This window comes from Macaca thibetana, chromosome 18 (assembly GCF_024542745.1).
Source record: "Macaca thibetana thibetana isolate TM-01 chromosome 18, ASM2454274v1, whole genome shotgun sequence".
NCBI classification, from domain to species: Eukaryota; Metazoa; Chordata; class Mammalia; order Primates; family Cercopithecidae; genus Macaca; species Macaca thibetana.
In genome coordinates, this window is record NC_065595.1 from 44,077,860 (window position 1) to 44,097,559 (window position 19,700).

At 40.3% G+C, this 19,700-nt stretch overlaps 3 protein-coding genes across 9 annotated transcripts in view; 1 reads left to right on the plus strand and 2 right to left on the minus strand.

Moving 5' to 3' along the window:
• The window catches only part of KIAA1328 (KIAA1328 ortholog), a 912,897-nt gene that overhangs the window by 541,667 nt on the left and 351,530 nt on the right, over window positions 1-19,700 (minus strand). The gene's annotated exons all lie outside the window — the stretch shown is intronic.
• FHOD3 (formin homology 2 domain containing 3) overlaps window positions 1-19,700 on the minus strand; it is a 490,096-nt gene that overhangs the window by 80,989 nt on the left and 389,407 nt on the right. For 5 of the 7 annotated variants that reach the window (XM_050767202.1, XM_050767198.1, XM_050767201.1 and 2 more), the window contains 3 exons: window positions 16,740-16,874; window positions 10,854-10,904; window positions 4,640-4,854 (listed from right to left, as the gene is read on the minus strand). In XM_050767202.1, the coding sequence (XP_050623159.1) occupies window positions 4,640-4,854; window positions 10,854-10,904; window positions 16,740-16,874 (401 nt within the window). The remainder of the gene's footprint in view (window positions 1-4,639; window positions 4,855-10,853; window positions 10,905-16,739; window positions 16,875-19,700) is intronic. The other 2 variants (XM_050767203.1, XM_050767200.1) reach the window with 1 other exon arrangement.
• RPRD1A (regulation of nuclear pre-mRNA domain containing 1A) overlaps window positions 1-19,700 on the plus strand; it is a 711,886-nt gene that overhangs the window by 36,218 nt on the left and 655,968 nt on the right. The gene's annotated exons all lie outside the window — the stretch shown is intronic.

Below are 19,700 nucleotides of genomic sequence, written 5' to 3' on the forward strand. Positions count from 1 at the left end.
AACACTGAACTGGAGGCATCCAAAAGGTTTATGCAAGAGAAGTAGCATGCAGTGTTAGGCTGATGATGGACGATATTCCATTGCTACCGTGCCAGTTGGAAATAGGACACCAGATGTTTCTGATTTCTGCTGTGTGGATTAGATAACCTCAGAGAGTGCCTACACCTGAAGGAGACTCAAAACATCTTACACAACGAAGATGACAAAGGCAGTCAATGTTAATAATGATGACAGCCAAAAATGACAAATGGATGCCCACAGGAAAAATCATTTAGACAAACTAAACATTTCACGATACTCTATGTCTAAATTTTATTTCCAGGTTTGAGGATCAGGAGGCTACAGGAATCACCATATTTACCCATACTTTAAATGCCTGGATCTGTGAGAGGAAGTATTGTTAACCTTTGTCAATAATTTATGTAAGTGCTGCTGGTGAGTAGGCCATGGCCATATAGGCCATATATATCTCCAGGGCCAAACAATCAGACATTTGGAAATACCCTGGAATCCAATTGCAGGTAGAGAAAAAAATCACTGTCAAACATATTTTTCCCTGACATAAATAAAAATAATACAGCGTGGCATGATTTTCAAATGCATCTCTGATGTATTATCTCTGTGTGCAATATGGAGAGTATCAAGCTCATAATAAAATAATGTAGACATAATTTTGCTTTCCTGGCTAGGTTAGTGGGTGAAAGCCACTTCTAAATTCTTGACAGCTGCTTCCTTCCACTGGGAAATGTCATTTATCTCCATCTGGCCTCAGGAGGGACTCGTGTACAAGAGGGAGCAAGAAGGGAGCATAGTTCTAGCTCTCCAGAGAAGGCAGCTCAACCCTGGGACACCCTCCAGGGACCACCATCAACATCTGGTTTTCAGGTGAGTAGTTTCTCTGTACTCTTGTTTCCATGAAATAGGTTACCTGGATCTGACACAAATTGGGATAAGAGGTTACTTGGCTATCTTGACTTTACTTATGGGTACAGATTATTATTACTATTTTTCATCCTCAGAGCAACTTTCTCAAGAATTATGTTGAAGAACTCTATCCTAATAAGAACACTGTACCTTTTCTGATAATGAGAATCACTTAGGTGCTTTCAGAATCATCTACGAGTTTCTAAAAATAACAGGAAATAAACTTACTAAGTAGATATTCTGATGTCTACCCCCAGGGATCAGTGAAAATAAGGAAAGGATATCAAAGCAATGAATGAAGAGATGCCTTTCCATGTTTGCCCAAACTTTGGGCTGACTGCCTCCATTAATTCCAACACAGTGCAAATGGGAACATGTATATATATGCCTTTCCCTCCCTTGGGCTGGTACTTTTAGAAAAAAGGAAAATACTTAGACCATCATCACCAAGTCTAGGCAGTATAGGGACATACATCTGCTAAGCCACAAGAGGGTCAGACAGAAAAATAATTCAAGTATATATTGACTTGGTGGTGGGGGTTAGTGGCATCATTCATACAAAAGTTATAGCAGATTTAGTTGGGAAAGCTTTTGACTGAGAGATCTCACTAGATGGCATGTCATGCTACCAGTATTTATCACTAGCTTTTCCCTTTTAAAAAGTACGTTTTGTAAGACAAAAGGAAAAGGGGTTTTTAATGTTTTCGTATCTTCTTCTTTTGAAAGTTCTTCAGAATCTGAAACAGGAGTTATAAAAGAAAGAACCTATAAAGGGACCTGTACTCCTGAGGCATAGAAAATTCAATGACAAATATTAGTTTTTCCTTTTCTTGTAAACATAATTCTGAAATGTAGGCTGCAATTTTTGCAGATATTGGTGAGAGGGTTAGCAAAGGGATGGTGTGGCATTAATATGAACAGCAATGCAAACATGGTAGAGCCATGACTCCAGGACAAATGGCTGAGATGGGCATCAGAACACTAATTAAACTCCCAGCACTGTGCCAGGATGGTCTGAAGCACAGCTTTCCATCTATTTGGGCCTCAGTAAAACATGGATAATAACATCTCCCCTACCTACCCAGATACGTTTGAGAAAAAGGGACAGAGCACTACCAAATGTAAAGCATATTATGATCGCATGATCCCACAAGGATAAAGAGTAAAAAAGCAAGGCAATCCCTGGCACATTTGGACATCATGCCAGGTGTTGGTGCAGGACCAACATCTGGATCTGTGATTACATTTTTAATTCTTCCTCCAGATGTTGGGATACTGGAAATGCTAGGGATAAGCAAAAAGTTACTTTTGGACATTTGAAAATAGGATTCGGTAAAAAGAATATACTATTAATTGGATGCTAACAGAACGCTTCAAAGAATAAACTAGGCTGAGAACAACTCGGTTATACCAACTTTGCATTTCTGTCATAAGGGCAAATGTCTACAAAGCAAAAGGAAACCCCTGTGGTTCTTTCTCTTTTCATACACTTGCGATTTCCAATTTTATAAATCAATTACGTATCAGGAAAAGGAAGACTGTTTGTTCTTGCTGACTTGGATCCTGATTACTTAACATACAATGGAAAGCTCTTCTAGATCTCACAGGATCCAGTACTTTTGATTTTTTTCCAGAAAAAAAAAGCAAACAACATCAAATGATGCTAGTTTATGAATTCTCGATTATGTGCAGATTCAAGCCCGGTATTCCTCTTTCAGAAGCAGGTATCATTTATTGTGTAATTCTGGTCAAACACTCTCTCAGTCTCTATTAATCCCTTCTCTGAAGAGAAAATAACACTTGCAAATATTATTTATTTATTTATTTAATTTTGAGATGATGTCTCGCTCTGTCACCCAGGCTGGAGTGCAATGGCACCATCTTGGCTCACTGCAACCTCCACCTCCTGGGTTCAAGCGATTCTCCTGTCAGCCTCCTGAGTAACTGGGATTACAGGCATGGGCCACCAAGCCTGGCTAATTTTTTTGTTTTTTTGTTTTTCAGTAGAGACCAGTTTTCTCCATGTTGGTCAGGCTAGTCTCAAACTCCCGACCTCAGGTGATCCACCCATCTTGGCCTCCCAAAGTGCTGGGATTACAGGCGTGAGCCACCACGCCCAGCTGCAAATATTCTTTTGAAAGCACACTGACATAAGTTATTTTCCCCAAATGCATACTACACACACACACACACACACACACACACACACACACACACACACACACACAATGACTATTTTCTGTATTCTTACTGAAGCTGAAATATTCTTTTGCATTGGCTAGAATGGTCTCGAGTTAAACTGTAATTCAATCAAACACTTAAAAAATTGTCTTTTGCCACAAACATCAAGGAGATTAAAAATTTGAGGACAAATGACATTTACAGATACTGACAATTCCCTCTCAGCTCGGGGCTGTTCGACAATCATTCTGTAAACGACTGGAGGTACAACTTTTAGTTAAAAGTCCCAGGATAAAGTGCTGAACCACAACTCTGCAGGAGGATATCTCTCATACTGCCTCTAGAAATACCACCATGCATATATAGCAATGATATGAGGCAGGGTTTGGAAAATACACGGCTGTTATAGGACAGTCTGTTGTCTTGACTCTCCGCGTCTCAATATTTTAAGACCGACATTACTCATCCATGACTGAGCCATCTGCCTGGGACAATCTTCCATGGCTCAGGGATCGGGAGTAACGGGACGTCATGGGAAGCTGTGGAGGAGCCAGCCCGGTCCAGCAGAATGAGCCAAGGCTTGGAGAGCCAGCAAAGAATTGGACAGACAATATCGTTCTGCTATATCCAGTTCTGCTAAGGTCATGGAGTCTGGCCTTGCTTAAATTAAACTTTACGCCATATTTAGTCAACTCTCCTAGAATTAAAAGCCTCTGCTGTCTTCGATTGGCTAAGTCTACATCAGGCTGTAAGCCACAACACTTGACTAAACCAAACAGTGCTAGCAGTAGGGTTAATCAACACACACTGTGTAAATGCTGGTGCCTGAGAACCATCCCTGTGTTAATGTGAAAGAAAACGGACCCACAGTGTGCAGAGCAGGCAGGAAAACAGCTGATGCTCAAGGCTGCAGCATACAATATCATCGCGCCTCTCCAAATAAAGCAAAGATGACAGAGTATCTCCTGGCAGAGCTTGCCTGTCCGTACATAAGCACGTACACACACACCCGCACCCAACCATGTACTAGTAATTTTTACAATTTGAATTATTTTCCTAAAGAATATTACCTTCTATTTTCACTAGGTCCACATTTTTATTTGCTTGCTGTAATTAATTTTATTCTCCTTCAGTTTAATTTAAACCAGACTAACAGTTCCTCGGGTAAGAACATTCAAATGTGGTCGCTTGATTGGGCAGACCCACATCTCCAAATGATAAAGTATTAAATGAATATCCCAGTATTTAGGATTAAATGTCAAAGTAAAGCTTATTTTCCATATTCTCCTTTTTCCATGGCCATACATTGACAACTTTGATGAATCATTTTACTTTAATATAAGAGACTCTGAAGACGTCTAGTTTGTTAGTGACCACGCAGTTGCAGTCACCACCACCCCCAGCCCCCGTCAACAAAGTGTACCCATAGTTGCTGTCTCAATATTAGTCTGCAGGTTGAAATCATCACTACTGCCCCAAGGAAGCCTGTCTGATGTTAACCCCTTCATTTTCCCTCTACTCTCCCTGTACTCACCTTGGGGATGGTGAGGGGTTCCTGGGGAGGAGGGAGACACTGTGAGAGCCTCTTGAGAGTGTAAAGATGAGGGGCTATGGCTCAGAGGAGCCGGGCAGGCTGGGGCTGCTGGCGAGGTCAGGTCCAAGGAGAGGTCGGCTCTGCCCCGGCTCACACTCCGGCTTCTCAGCTCCTTCTCGTGTTCCTCAGCTGCCAACTGTTCCAAGTATTTGTATCTGAAAGTTAAATTCCAAAGGGTTTCCGTCAAACGAAAGAGGAGCCCGTGGCTGATGCTTGTTTATGGATGAAACACCTGCAGAATGAGCCGGTTTCCTGATGCACACAGCACAGTGCAGGGCTGGCTGGAGGGTCAGCCTGCCAAAAACACCCAGCAAAGCCAAGATGCTAATGATTAAAAATCCCACATCACTCATAACCAAGCAAATTGGGGGAAATGGCAGCATCACACAGCCCGTAGATATTGGATCACTGCTGCAGAATCCTATCTGGCTCTTTTAGGGAACATTTGTAAATAAGCAAAACAGCAATAACTACCACCAAACAGCCACAAGAGCGATGGCTGAAAACCAAACCCCTCCGAGCTCACAGCTGTGAAATGGGTGGGTGGCTTGGTGTGGCAGAGAGAAGAAAAATGCCCCCCAAATACCAAACGGGGTTGCTTGGATGAAGGCCTGCCTCTCTGAATTTCTGAACCTGCTTCAATGCTAACAGCAATGCAACTGGAATTCACTTTGTTCTCTCAGTGCTGACCATGGAAACTTTTTTTATATTCTAAAATATTTCTGAGTAGGAATCAGACATCCAATAGCTTGAACCTGACGTCACATATAGTTTATTCATCAAAGTCAGTTTAAAAGAACAAAGATACATCTGTTTTGCATTTCAGGCAGGCAGAACCCACTAACTGTTTATTAAGACCAGCTACCAATCATATTCCTCATAGTGCACTTTATAGATCAGACCAAAATAACTTCGAAATGTGTGCCTCTTCCAGATGTCTGCTAATTTTACTCACCATTATCTTTTTCAGAAATAAATATATGCATTCAGCTGTAGCAGGTTACTCACTATCTTACCCACCACTAAACTTTGGAACAGCTTACTCAAGCCCCTCACTTTGCATCTATCCAATTCACTGCTTCAGCTCCTCACAATGGGCATTAGACAGGGTGCTCTTCATTTACCCAGATAAGGCAGAGCACATATTTAAAATATTTTAAAACAATGCATTTAAAAAGCATGCACTTTTTGCATCCCATCCTCAAGGTGGGTGTGGTTTCCCCGTCTGCAATCCTCACCCTTTCTCCCTGCCAGCCCAAAGGCAGTCCACCCTTCGGACCATGCTTGCATGCGCATCTCCCTCCAGGAGGCCTGCCTTGACCACCACAGGTGGAAGTGATCTTGGCCTTGCCTCTGAACTCATGTCGGATATGTAGTCCCTTCAACTCAGATGGCATTTTGCATTTACTGCCTGGCATATTTAGTCATCTTTTCACATGTGTACGTCTGTTTTCAAAAAGCAGATAATAGGATTTTCGTGAACAGGATGATTACCATCCTTTGTTCTTTCCCTCAGTGCCTTGCATTTATGGCTTGATGGAAAGCAGGCAGAGCCTGCAGAGTGGCACCCCACCTGCAGAGGCCCACCTGAAGCCCAGGATGCCGAGGGGGCGAATGCATCCCATCTCATTTTTGTGGGGAATGAGCTTGCATTCACGGTGAATCTCTGATAAAAGGTGTGTAGTGAGTGTATATGTAGATACAAACACTTGAAGCTTGGCCAACAGCACCACCTCTTGAGGGATAAGAGAGGCAACAAAAGGAACATGTTTCTGGACTTAATTCGGGCCAGCAAGAAAAAGCCACTTGGCTGTGGAAGTAACAACAACCTTGAAAGAAAATAGTTTTAAGGGTAAGAGGCAGGGCCTCCAGCAGGTATGTGTTAAATGGGATGGTGGCAAGCTCAAGGCCAGGAATGCCTAAGTCCAGGAGGAGTTGTGAACACAGGTATTCCCACGCTGCTGCAACAGGATAAAGGGGCAGACAAGAAATGAATGCAAATAAGAGAATCTGGACAGATCCAGGAGTTCAGGAGGTCAGAATCCCAGGGCAAGAAATCAAATGAGTCCGGGGTGGGTGGTGGTGACGAAGCGCTGTGACAGGCTTCCAGCCAGGAGGACAACCCACTTACTGTGTTCATTTTTGCTGGCTCATTCCTGGTCCTGGCCTTCCGCACACTTCCCTGTGGGCAGCCAGGCAGGCAGGAGCTTGCGGGTAGCCAAAGGGTTTAACCCACTTTCTGGGAGACTCCAGGGGCCACTCATCCCAGAGCCTGGATAGATTTGACTCAAATGCTATTCCTGTGCACCCCTTGGCCTCACAGATGCCATCACTGAAGATTCGTAAGACATGAGAAGAGTTAAAGGTTTAATCTGAATTGTCCTGAAAAATGATGTTTATGTGTGAGACAAAAATGGTAGAAGCAGAGGTAGAGGGATGGTGAATTGTGGCTTCATGGAGAAAGAGGTTCAGTTGTATAAAATGAGAAGAGTCTAGAGACTCGTTACACAACAATGTGAATGCACTTCATGCTACTGAAAAACACATTTAAAATGGTTAAGATGGTCAATTTCATGTGGTGCATTTGATCATAATTAAAATTTTTTTTTTTACATGGCAGGGACAGAGAGGCATGGAGGTCAAGAGCACTAAACCTTTCTGAAAAAGCATCAGCAGTGTTCATCCACAGGGGCCAGAGTGGTGAAGGCGGTGGGCTGGTACACGGGGATGGCCATGCCACAGGCATTTACAGTGTTACAGCTTAGCGACCCCTCCTGCCCTACATGAACCTCAAGCAGTTCTTGGGGAGGAAGTGGACCTACATCATGACCTTCTCCTAAACAATGACTGTAAGTGCTATGGGGCCCAACAGTACTTGATCTGAGGACCCACCGGCCCACGCAATGACTGTCACGTATCCCTGCTGCCACGCGAAGTCACACTCAATCCACAGACCAACGCAGCCTCCTCTGTGGGAAGCACCAGGCTTTCTATCCACAAACCACAGCCCCAAGAAAAGCCTTCCTACTTTTGCTGCCTTCATCCAAACATTCCCGTTTATCCTCCGCCTAGATCATTTGTTTCTTCATTCATCTTTCCATTTATTTATTGAACATCTGTCAAGTGCCTGTCATGTGCTAAGAACTGTAGTAGGCACTCAAGATTTAATAATAAACAAGGAAAAATCCCACCCTCACAGAGCTCACAGTTCAGTGGGAGAGAGAGACAAACAAACCACTGGGATGAACTCCAACATCCACCAGGACTCAGTGGCAGGGCTGGTACTGCGGCTCAGTCTCTTTTCACAGGGCCCTACAGAAACTCTGCTTGACTTTAGATTAACCTAGACCTACTTACTGATGACTTTTCCTGCCACACTTCTATTTGGAAATTCTCATTTACATTAAGCTAAAATCTGGCTCCCTCTAACTTCTGCCCTGTTCTCAGTCCTTCTAAGCAAAGCTCAGAATCCTTTCTTCCTGCTTCATTGATCATTTTCATGCACAATTTCCAAAACCCTAGCCCGGTTCCAACCTTTTCTTTGCACTTTGTTCCTATAGCCCCTGTTTGCTCTAAACCTTTTCCTCTCCATGCCCTGCTGTCTCCCTCAGACCAACAAACCCAAACTGAAGTATCCTCCTGTACTACCCCCCAACACACCCCCAGTCTGGTCTCATTCCTTACTACACACACTTCTTTTTTCTTCTTTAAATTATGTGTGAATGCCATTTTAATCAATCATCATCCTATAAAACCTTTCTTCTAATACTTAAAAGGATGAGAAGTAGCATCTCAACAGAAACTTAGTCCTGGTCTGCACCATTGCCAATAACATAGTTTGTCTGAAATTATGGAGTGAGATGATATGAAATAATATAACAGGTATCCAGATGGTCACTACACCTTAAAATAAGATGACAGTCATCTTGTTACAGTTATATGATACAAATCTCCAAAACCATCTGCTGTGACTGTCTTTTCCGAGTCTTGCATTAAGGGTAAGAGATGTGGGACTTGACAAACACACATCGCTCTATCTGGAAGAGTTACTTTTCCTTATTTCTGTACTCCCTCCCACCTCTGATCTCTACTACTTTCCATTTCCAAATCCCATTCTACTTGGAAATCTTACTTTTTCCTGGCTTACTAGGAACTCTCAACAGCTTTCGAAACAGGGATGAAAGTCTATTTCCCCTCCCATCTTCACCAGGTTATTCAAGAAGAAAACTAACAAGAAAAATGGCTGGGCCAAACCAAAGGAAAACGCATGGCTGCTTCCCCAGACCTCTGTGTAAACAGAGAGGTGTCTCTGAGGGAAGAATCCCACAGTGGGCCTGGAGAGCACACTCCTGTGTTCAGGCTGATGCGCAGCCTGGGAGCAGACTAAGGGCAGAACCAGAGGAGACAGGAGAAGCAGCAACCTCCTCTTACAAGTTTGCCAGACGTAAGTGAAGGCTTGTTTGGAAAAAAAGAGCAGTAAATAATATCCAGAAAGAGCTGGACTTCTGTGGTTTGGGGAAATTTTTAAGTCAGCCTGAGCCAGTTCAGATCTTGACACAGCACCTAAACCATCTCCCCAGGAGCTGCCAAGCCTTGTTTGTGTGGACATAACCTAACAGTCAAGTTGTTGAAAGCTCAAAGAAGTACAGAATCTGGGGGGAGAACTGAAAAATAAAATTCAGTTTCTCATGCCTGGGCAGGAAGTCAACAGCATTTTCAGTGAAAGTATATGTGATGTCCTCTGACGTAAAAAACAGGTACTAGTGAGAAATACAAGTTTCCTATTTCTTTAGCAGCATCTTTCACTCTAGATTTGCCACCACAACTGGTTATTAGGATGATAATAATCAAATAGAATGTTGGAATCAAAGCAATGCCATCATTTTATTTAAGAGGCTAATCTAAGCATCTAATTTTTAAATTGAAGATAGGCAGTCTCTACTCTTGCCTGCCTCAGACTGTCCTGATGTATTTAGGTGGTGTTTAGAAAATTAGCACAACTCTACTTCTTATTGGCCCAGTCCAGAAACTGTCAGGTCCCAGGTGGTTCCAGCATAGAAGGTGTAAAATCAGCCTTTCCATCTCTCCATGCAGTCACCCCACCTGGTGGTAGAGGTGACGACTGCAGGCTGTAAAGAACTGGGGGTAAAAACTTGTCTTTTGCCAGTCTACTTGTAAAACCAGTTTCCACTGTTTATCTGCATTTATTAGACACTGAACATCTTTGTATCTTTTATTGAGATTCAAAGCATGTTGCCATTGAAATATACTACTGATCAACACCAGAGTTTTGAGCTGTTCCTTTATATGACCTAGGCTGGTTTGAATATTACAGCAACATTTTAATAACATACTTCTTAATCTTATGAAGTAATGTATCCCATATATGTTTTTCTTACAAAATTGCATATAACTATTCTGTGGACAGAAATTTAAAAATGTATTCATGCCTTTGCTGGTTAGAATCACACACCAAAAGATTTGTATCATAAATAAAGTAGTTTTTAAAATGAAAAAAGAAAGTACCTTACAGCTTGAATATTTTAAATAAAGTTGTTGGTTCATTTACTCATTTACTGATTCCATATATTATTCCTAAGTCCCAACTACATGCCAAGCACTGTGGTGGGTACTGGGGAAATAAAGGAAATCCAGGCATTGTCCCTGCCATTGAGGAGTTGAGTACAGTTCAGTAGGGAGACAGGTAAGTGACCAGGCACACCCAGAAAGAGTCTCAGGTATATTTAGTGCCCCCAGCCACTGCCTGGCACAGTGTGTATACTAAAATATTTGTTGAAGGATTGCTGATCATGTGACATGAAAGCACGTAGTAGGAACACCTACTCTGGTCTTAGTAGCAGTGGTGCAGGGTATTTCAAATATACACCCTATATCAATTATGCTAACATTAATGTGCTCATTTGAAGGAGAATTTTGAAGGAATAGACACACTTAACCATGCTGGCACCAAATGACAAATCCAAACTTTTATTGGAAAATTTAGGTAACTAGTACACTCTGTTCTGCAAAATGTCAGCTATGCAAGGTTTTAAATGAAGCAGTTATATTTTAATCAACAGTCTCTCTGCATGCTAGGTTAACAGTGCAAAGTCACATGCCATTTGTTACAATGGGAAAAAAGAAATACACAAACCTTTCTTCTCTTGCTTGCCTTTGCTCCTCTCTTTTGTCTAAATAATCTCGGCTAATGGAAATATGTAGAAAAAATAAACAGGAAAAGAAAATAACAGAATTAGATGCTCAGAAAATTACCAATAAATTATAAACAGTATATCATGAAAGACCGCCACTGCCTCAGAAATGTAAAATAGTTGTAGATGAATTTTTAAAAGTTTAAAGGCTGTACTTCCAAATTCTTAAATACAATTGATTTTCAATACAATCACATGGACTGCAGAAAACATAGGATTACTGCATTCACCCAGAAACACTACTAATTACTTGTTGGAAAGAATGTAAGTATCTGAGGAAAGAGAAGTTTTTTAAAAATCCAAAACTAAAATATGGCAATAACAAGCAAGCAATAGCTTTTGGAGGTGATTAGCATCCAGTTGAGCTCTGGTAGCTCCATTACAGCCATCTTAAGAATTAAATCTAATTAAATCTAATGTCTTGGTCATTTTATGTTGCACTCCATGAGCTGAATATTCCTACCACAATCCAGGATTTTTTTTTTTTTTTTTTTAATTTCCGGGATACATGTGGGGTGTGCAGGTCTGTTACGTAGGTAAATGTGTGCCAGGTTGGTTTGCTGCACTTAGCAACCCATCACCTAAGTATTAAGCCCAGCATGCCTTAGCTACTTATCCTGATGCTCTCCCTCCCCCATCCACCTACTGACAGGCCCCAGTGTGTGTTGTTCCCCTCCCTAAGTCCATGTGTTCTCATTGTTCAGCTCCCACTTATGAGTGAGAACATGTGGTGTTTGGTTTTCTGTTCCTCCATTAGTTTGCTGAGAATGATGGCTTCCAGTGCCATCCATGTCCCTGTGAAGGACGTGATTTCATTCCATTTTATGGCTGCATAGTATTCCATGGTGTATATGTACCACATTTTCTTCATCCAGTCTATCAACTGATGGGCATTTGGGTTGACTCCATGTCTTTACTATTGTGAATAGTGCTGTAATGAACATACGTGTGCATATGTCTTTATGATAGAATGATTTATATTCCTTTGGGTACATATGCAGTAATCAGATTGCTGGGTCAAATGGTATTTCTGATTCTAGGTCTTTGAGGAATCGCCACACTGTCATCCACAGTGACAACCCAGGATTCCTTCTCCACATCCATTACACTCTCAGTTTCTATTGTGGGATCACTGAAGCTCCTGCTTTGTTCCTTCTCTTTTGTCTGTACCCACAGATGCCCAAATCTGATTAATTTTAATGTTTTGTTTTTCTGTTCCTGCTGGTTAGGTTCCAAATTGAATCTAAGTTTAAGACTATGTGGTTAGTCATCTCTCACTGGACTGTTTACTTTCTTGGAGAATCCTAACATTATGGTTTTCAACACTGGACCTCATAATATAGTTTAAATATTCTATTTCTTGGTGTACCGGTAACTGGATATAAAGGGACAGTAAGTTAGACTACAGCAGTATAGGACCGGGAGAAAAATGCAACAAGGACTCAGATTTGTCATCGTTTATAAACATCCAACCTCATCACTTTCCACACTAGAACTAAAATTTCCTATACCTCAGAAGGCTTAAGACCATATTCAACAAAAATGACAATAAAGAACAACTTTTAGATGCTTTGCAAAAAGCACCAGGAGCATAAACAATTTAAATCAATGAAATGGCTGATAAAAGGTCGGCCATTTGGGTAATCTCGGGGACTACTTTAGAAAGCTTTTCCTATATATTTTTTGAATTTATTTTCATTCACATCCTGAGAAATATGGAACTGCAGTCACCACAATTAATAGTTGCCTATGGTAACTATTGTTAGCAGTCATTACTGGATGAGGGCCATTTTTCCAAGGTCTCTCTGTGTTTTTAATTGACAAATTAGAATCACTTGAAATCAAGAGCAAATGGTTAACAGTTATGAGCATGGCCTCTGACGACAACCTGCCTAGGCCTAATTCTTACTCTGCCAACATATACATATGAATAACATAATTCTGAATATATATTATAATGCATGGCCAGGTGCAATGGCTCATGCCTATAAGTCTAGCACTTTAAGAGGCTGAGGATCACTTGAACCCAGGAGTTCAAAACCAGCCTGAGCAACACAGCAAAACCCCATCTCTGTAAAAAAATACAAAAATTAGCCAGTAGTCCCAGGTACATGCCTGTAGTCCCAGCTACTTGGGAGGCTGAGGTAGGAGGATCACCTGAGCCTGGGAGGTCAAGGCTGCAGTAAGCCAAGATCGTGACACTGCACTCCAGCCTCGGCAAAAGAGTGACACCCTGTCTCAAGAAAGAAACAAACAAAAAAAGCCAATGCACTCTTGTCCTATTCTCCTATACTTCTGGGACTCTGATGATATGAATGCTAGACCATTTTGATGTTATTATGAAGGTCCCTATGGCTTTGTTCATTTTTCTTTCAATTTTTGTTTGTTTTGTTTAGTTTTCAGGTAGGAAAATTTCTGTTGTTTTATCTTCAGGTTCACTCATAGCAATGAGTTCACTTTCTTCTCTCATAGCAATTCTATTTGGCCCATCTGACAAATTTTCTATTTTAATTTTCCTGTACTATATATATTTCCATTTGGATCTTTATATCCTTTATTTTTTTTTTACAGAGACATCTTTTCATTGTTTCAAGAGTATTTGCCCTTACTTCTTAAAGCATATTTATAATAGCTACTTTAAAATCTTTAAATGTATAATATCTACGTCCTTTGTGGTTACCCACCATTTAATTCTCTTTTCCCTTTGAGTTAACATTTTCCTAACTATTTCTATGATAAGTTATTTGGATTGTATTCTATACATTTTACTTATTTTGTAATGAGATTTGGGGTCTTATTTAAATTCTACAAAGAATCTTGATTTTTATTTTATTTTGTATTAGCAGGTAATCAACCAGGTTAAGTTCAGTCTGCAAGTTGTAACCTGCCTTCAGACATTGGTTCCAATATTAATTCAGTTTTCTGGGATCTGGGTGGTCATCCACTCCCACTCTGTACTTAGTTCTCAAAGGCCATGGCATGCCGTGTAAGTTTGAAGCCACACGTGCACAAATCAGACATGCATTCAGGAGTGCTCTCTTGATATCCTTGCTCTCTGTGGCTTTCCTAACACTTTCTGGCTCCTTGGGTTTCCTTTTATGGTCCTCCAGCCAGAAGGCTTGGGCTTTATTTTCCCTGTCCTGCCACATACTTTTGGTAACTGCATCTGCATCCAGGACAATATAGCAGGAGGACAGCAAAGTGATATGCCTAGTGATCGTGGAGTTGTAGCTCTTATGGTCAGAGGAAGAGTTTCCCTCCCATTTCAGGCACCTGCCTGGACACTGCTGCCATTGCTGTGCTTCTGTAGCAACATTGCTTGGGAGGCTATGGTAGGAGATAGAGAAATAAGAGGAATTCTCTATGCTTTTATCTTTAGAAATTCCCTTTGCTGTGCCTCAGTCTGGAAAAAGAGGACTTCTTCTGGGGCTCTTTTTTGTTTTTGTTTTTGTTTTTTTTTGAGACGGAGTCTCGCTCTGTCGCCCAGGCTGGAGTGCAGTGGCCAGATCTCAGCTCACTGCAAGCTCCACCTCCCGGGTTTAAGCCATTCTCCTGCCTCAGCCTCCCGAGTAGCTGGGACTACAGGCACCCGCCACCTCGCCCAGCTAGTTTTTTGTATTTTTTTTAGTAGAGACGGGGTTTCACCGTGTTAGCCAGGATGGTCTTGATCTCCTGACCTCGTGATCCGCCCGTCTCGGCCTCCCAAAGTGCTGGGATTACAGGCTTGAGCCACCGTGCCCGGCCTCTGGGGCTCTTTTGGTCCAGATTTGGCATACATGTCTAGGTTTGGGTGCCTTTGAGTACATGCCAAGCAATATTGAAGGCAAAAAATGGTAAATTCTCACTGGTTTTGTAAAACTTAATTTTACTCTCCCTTCCTAATTCACCTGCTCTCTTTTACATTTCAGAGTTTTCAGAGCTCCACACATTCTCTCCATGGTTTATGGTCGCATTCAGCAATGCAGAAGGAGAGACAGGATGGAGTGAACGAATTCCATTTTCCCCAGAACCAGTACCTTGTTTCAAGAGGTTTTCAATAAAAAACTTTGGATGTAAGCTAATCTCTGAATTTTCCATGTATTTCACTCAGATTCTCTGCTGCTATTTGGTGGTAAAATATGCAAATCTCCCAGAAAACCATAAATCAGGAAACATTTAACCTGTTCCAGAGATTTAAAGAACTGGACTTTCTAAAAGTGACAACTTCCAGAACTACCCTCATGAAAAATGGTGCATACAGAACTGGCATTTCCACATATCATTTGGTAGAAATGTGACAGCTCAGGGTGTGCTACACAATCTTGATGGGAAATGATGTTGGTTTACTTCATGCAGCCCATTCACCCAGTCTTAGAAAAATGAAGATTAGCATTTCACAGACTTGTCATTTGTTTTCATGAAGTAGTGACTTATACTTAAGCAACTTCACAACTCTGCTCATATTTTGATCATTTTTACAATTATACATACATTTCTTGGCTTCAAAAAAGCACAAGTTATTGGCCGGGCATGGTGGCTCATGCCTACAATCCCAGCACTTTGGGAGGCTAAGGCAGGCAGATCACTTGAGGTCAGGAGTTCAACAGTCTGGCCATCACAGTAAAACCCCATCTCTACTAAAATTACAAAAATTAGCTGGGCGTGGTGCTGTGGCCTGTAATCCCAGCTACTTGGGAGGCTAAGGCAGAAGAATCACTTGAACCCGGGAGGCAGAGGTTGCTGGGAGCCAAGATCGCGCCACTGCACTCCACCTGGGCAACAAAGTGAGACTCTGTCTCAAAAAAACAAAACAAAAACAAACAAACAAACAAAAAACACATGTTATTAAATCTCTAAATCTTCATTGACAATGTTTTATATTCCTTGTAGATTTAATGGGGATTAATTGATAGTAATATTGTTTGAAAAAGAAACTGAGCTAAGGAAACAGGAAGTAGAGATGGGGAGAAAAATGAAAGGAAAGAATGTAGAAGCTATAGGGTAAATGACTTGGAAGGATTAAGAAGGAAGAGAAAGTATAGGAGGAGGAGGTGGGGAAGAAAGGGGAAAAATGGAAAAAGGAGATAAGGAAGAGTAGAAGGAAGTAATGTGTAAGGAGAGACACAGCAACTGTTTTTCATTTCATAAAGCACAGCACAGCATTAAGCCCAGGGGATGGGTGTGAAGGAGGATGACCTGGAGAATGTGGAGAACAGGTGGATTGGCTGAAGGAGAAGCCAAGGCACACTGGGATCAGTGGGGACAGACAGGCCAAGATATGGAAACTGGAATGAGCTATATCCAGGAACACATCCTTGGAGCTGTACAGAGACCAGGAGATTAGGGGGAAATGGGCTGAGAGTAATCAACACAATGACTTTTCCCCCCACATAGCAAGAGATTATTGTTTAAAAAAATATATTGAAGATTGCTACAGGAATCAAAAAGTGAACCAGAAAGTGGGAAAAGCATTTCCTTTTGGGCATCTGATGGAGCATGAATAAAACATGAGGACCATTAGGAAGAGATGGCAAATTAAGTTAAGATAATTAGGCTCTCTGTCATCAGGAAGGCCTGGATAGGACCACTGCAGACAATAGAGGACTCAAGAATACATGAGTTCCTAATTGTATTTGGCTGACTGTACTTCCTGCCATATGGTTAGAGAAACAAAGGCCATAACAAACCAGATCCAGCCTATTTCAGGTATGTCTTTCTCTTCCTTAAAAATACAGACAGAATTTTCATTACTTCCTTTAATACCAATATTAAATGTATACAGCTGTAAAGTCACGTGCTTTAATTTTTAACTCATTATTTAAAAAAAAAAATCTTAAGATCCTTCTTACCTGAATTTGTTTCTTTCTTCCCGCTCTATTCTCTGCAACCTTTCTTCTCTCTCCTGCCGCCGCCTCTCTCTCTCTGCTGCCAGTGACTCTTGGTGCTGCCTGAAGGATGATGTGAGAAGACCACTCGGTGATGACCTGCAGATACAATGAGTTAATGTTTCAGTTGCTTGGCCTTTGATTAAAAGTACTGAAGTAAGCATCAGTCAGACCTTGGTTAGAAGTGAGGGTCTGCTGGTACCTAGGCAGTGCTTGGGGGAAATCACTGAATGCCTCCAGTCTTCCTGTTTCACAATTTTTGTGTGTAGATGGGGAAAAGCAACATGCTGCGAATGTGCTAGTAGGAAAAAAGGTGGTAACAGACAGAAAATACCAAGCAACATGCTTGACATGTAAGCAGCCCTCAAAAATGGGTATCATAGAAGCATTCCAGGAGTGCATATACATTCTACATACATTTTACGATTGGTCTATGCTAAGACGTAGATAAGCTAGAATCAGCTTTCAATCTAAAACTATTTTCTAATGATCTATCAGGTAATACATTCATTATTTGGGTAACAGGATCATTAGAAGCTTAAACCTCAGCATCACGAAAGATACCGATTAACAAAACAGCACATGTACCACCAAATTTAAAATTTTTTAAAAAGTGATTTTAGAAAACTATTTTCTATTACACATGCACTAAAATATTTTACTGTATATCAATTTCACAATACACTTCTTTAGAATAATTGAACAAGGCAATGAGATGACAGATGAGGACAAAAAACTTGCAATGGGCTGAAATGTGAATAGAATTAAGGAAATTTCATTCTATGACATTGTATGTTAAGAAGCATCCAAGGACTCAGCATGGTCAAAGGACAGGCAGTGGTATTAGTAACATCACACAAACAGTCTGGACTGTGTACTGAAAATGTGTGTGAAGGCCTCAGACCGAAACCACAGGGTGAGTATTACAGGAGATGTTAAATCAGAGAATGAGTGGGAGAAGATAAAATCAAGTAACTGTATGACATACAAGGAAAAGGGTTAGCTATGTAAAGGAGTCTGATGGCTCTCTGGAGAATAACATCTGTTATGGACAACTGGGGCCTTCACTTACAGGAAAAAACCTCAAAAACAAAGAGACAAATATTTATGAAATATATTTTGCCAATTTATTTATCCAAGGATATAGCTTGGTTAAAATCCTACCTGGATTCAGTGAAAAATGTACCTGCAAGGTGGGGAACACAGGTCTCAGTGCAGGAGAAAGATGTGACTCTCATAATACACAGACTGCCATGAGTCCCACAGATGTTCTTCCTAGAAAAGGTGAGTCATCTGTGGCTATCAGTCATAGGTGGCAGGGAACATGGAGGGAAGAAGCCACAATCCCTGGTAGCTACAGGGAAGGAGTAACCAAATTCTATAGTCCAGGCTCACTATGGAGTTATTTTCATCATCTCTGGACACTAAGGCATAGGTAGAGTTTATTTATCTTTCTCAAAAAAGAAGTTCAGACCAACTTCTAACTTTTGTAAGCTATTATTATTTTGTGGGAATTTTTCCCTGTTGTATCCAGCCAAATCTAATCAACAGAATAAAGAGGTTTGTAATACCTCTTGTACAGTAATTGATAAAATTGTTATGTATATAATAGATTCGTTTAACCCAATTATTAAGTTTTATCTAATAGATTAACATGTATATAACCTGGTGCCCAAACTGGAGAAAACATATTCTTTCAAATATATAAGGACTACTCAAAAATTGACCATCAATTCTGTCACAAAGCTCAAGAATGAACGCCACAAACTGGTTTCACATGAGCTACCTTCCTGATCATAATGCAACTGAATTGAAAAATAAATAACAAGGAGATACATTTGAAAAAAATCCATATAATTGGATAAACTAAAACATGTCTAATAACTTAGGTCAAAAAAATTAAAACACAGACAATTAGAATACATTTAAAGGGTACCATAATGAAAAAGTTAAATATGAAGTTTTGTAGAATACTTCTAAAGTAGTATTTAGAAGGAAATTTATTCTTAAGTATTTATATTTGAAGAAAGGAAAGAGTAAAAATTAATGAGCGATCAGCTCAGCAATTGGAAAGGCAACAGTGGAATAAATTCCAAGAAGACAAAAGAAAAAAATAAAGAGCAAAGACTAATGAAAAAGGAAAACAAAGGTATATAGACAAAAATCAACAAAACTAAAAGTTGGTTTATAATTGTGAAAAACCTAATAGACAAGTTCTATCAAAATTGTTCGAGAAAAAGGGCCACAAATGAGCATATTCAAGAATGACAGATAAATACAATTATAGATACAGTGACCAAAACACATTACAAAAATAAGGGGAAATTTTTATAATACACCTGAAAAATCAAAGAAATGGATGATTTTCTAAAAACAAATAATTTACCAAATCTGACAGAGGAAGAAAGAAATTTTGAATAGCTCTGTTAACCTAACAAAAGAAATTGAGTTAATTAATTACAAATATATTCACACCCATGAAAAAAATCCATGAGAGTCAGATGTTTAATGTGATTTCTAGCACTCAAGGAAGAGTTCAAGTTAGACATATGGAAAGTTCCAGAAAACATAAAGAAAAAAAAAAAATCTCCACAACCCATTTTACATGATTCATATCACTCTGACACTAAAGCCAGATAAGAACAGTGTGAGGAGAGCAACTTATATACTATTTGCAATTATGAACACCACTGCAAAAATCTGAAACAAAATCACGCTGTGTTTGTCCAATGAATGTAAGGGTAATGTGAGATGATAACATCAATGAATATAACTTACCACATTAATAGTTTATTGGAGAAAAACCATGGCTACCTCTGCAAATGCAGAAAAAACTTTAAATTCAACAACCATTTGTTATTAAAAAAAAAAAAAAAACCCTTTTACTATGCTTAGTAACAGAAGAAAACTTTCTTAATCTGACAG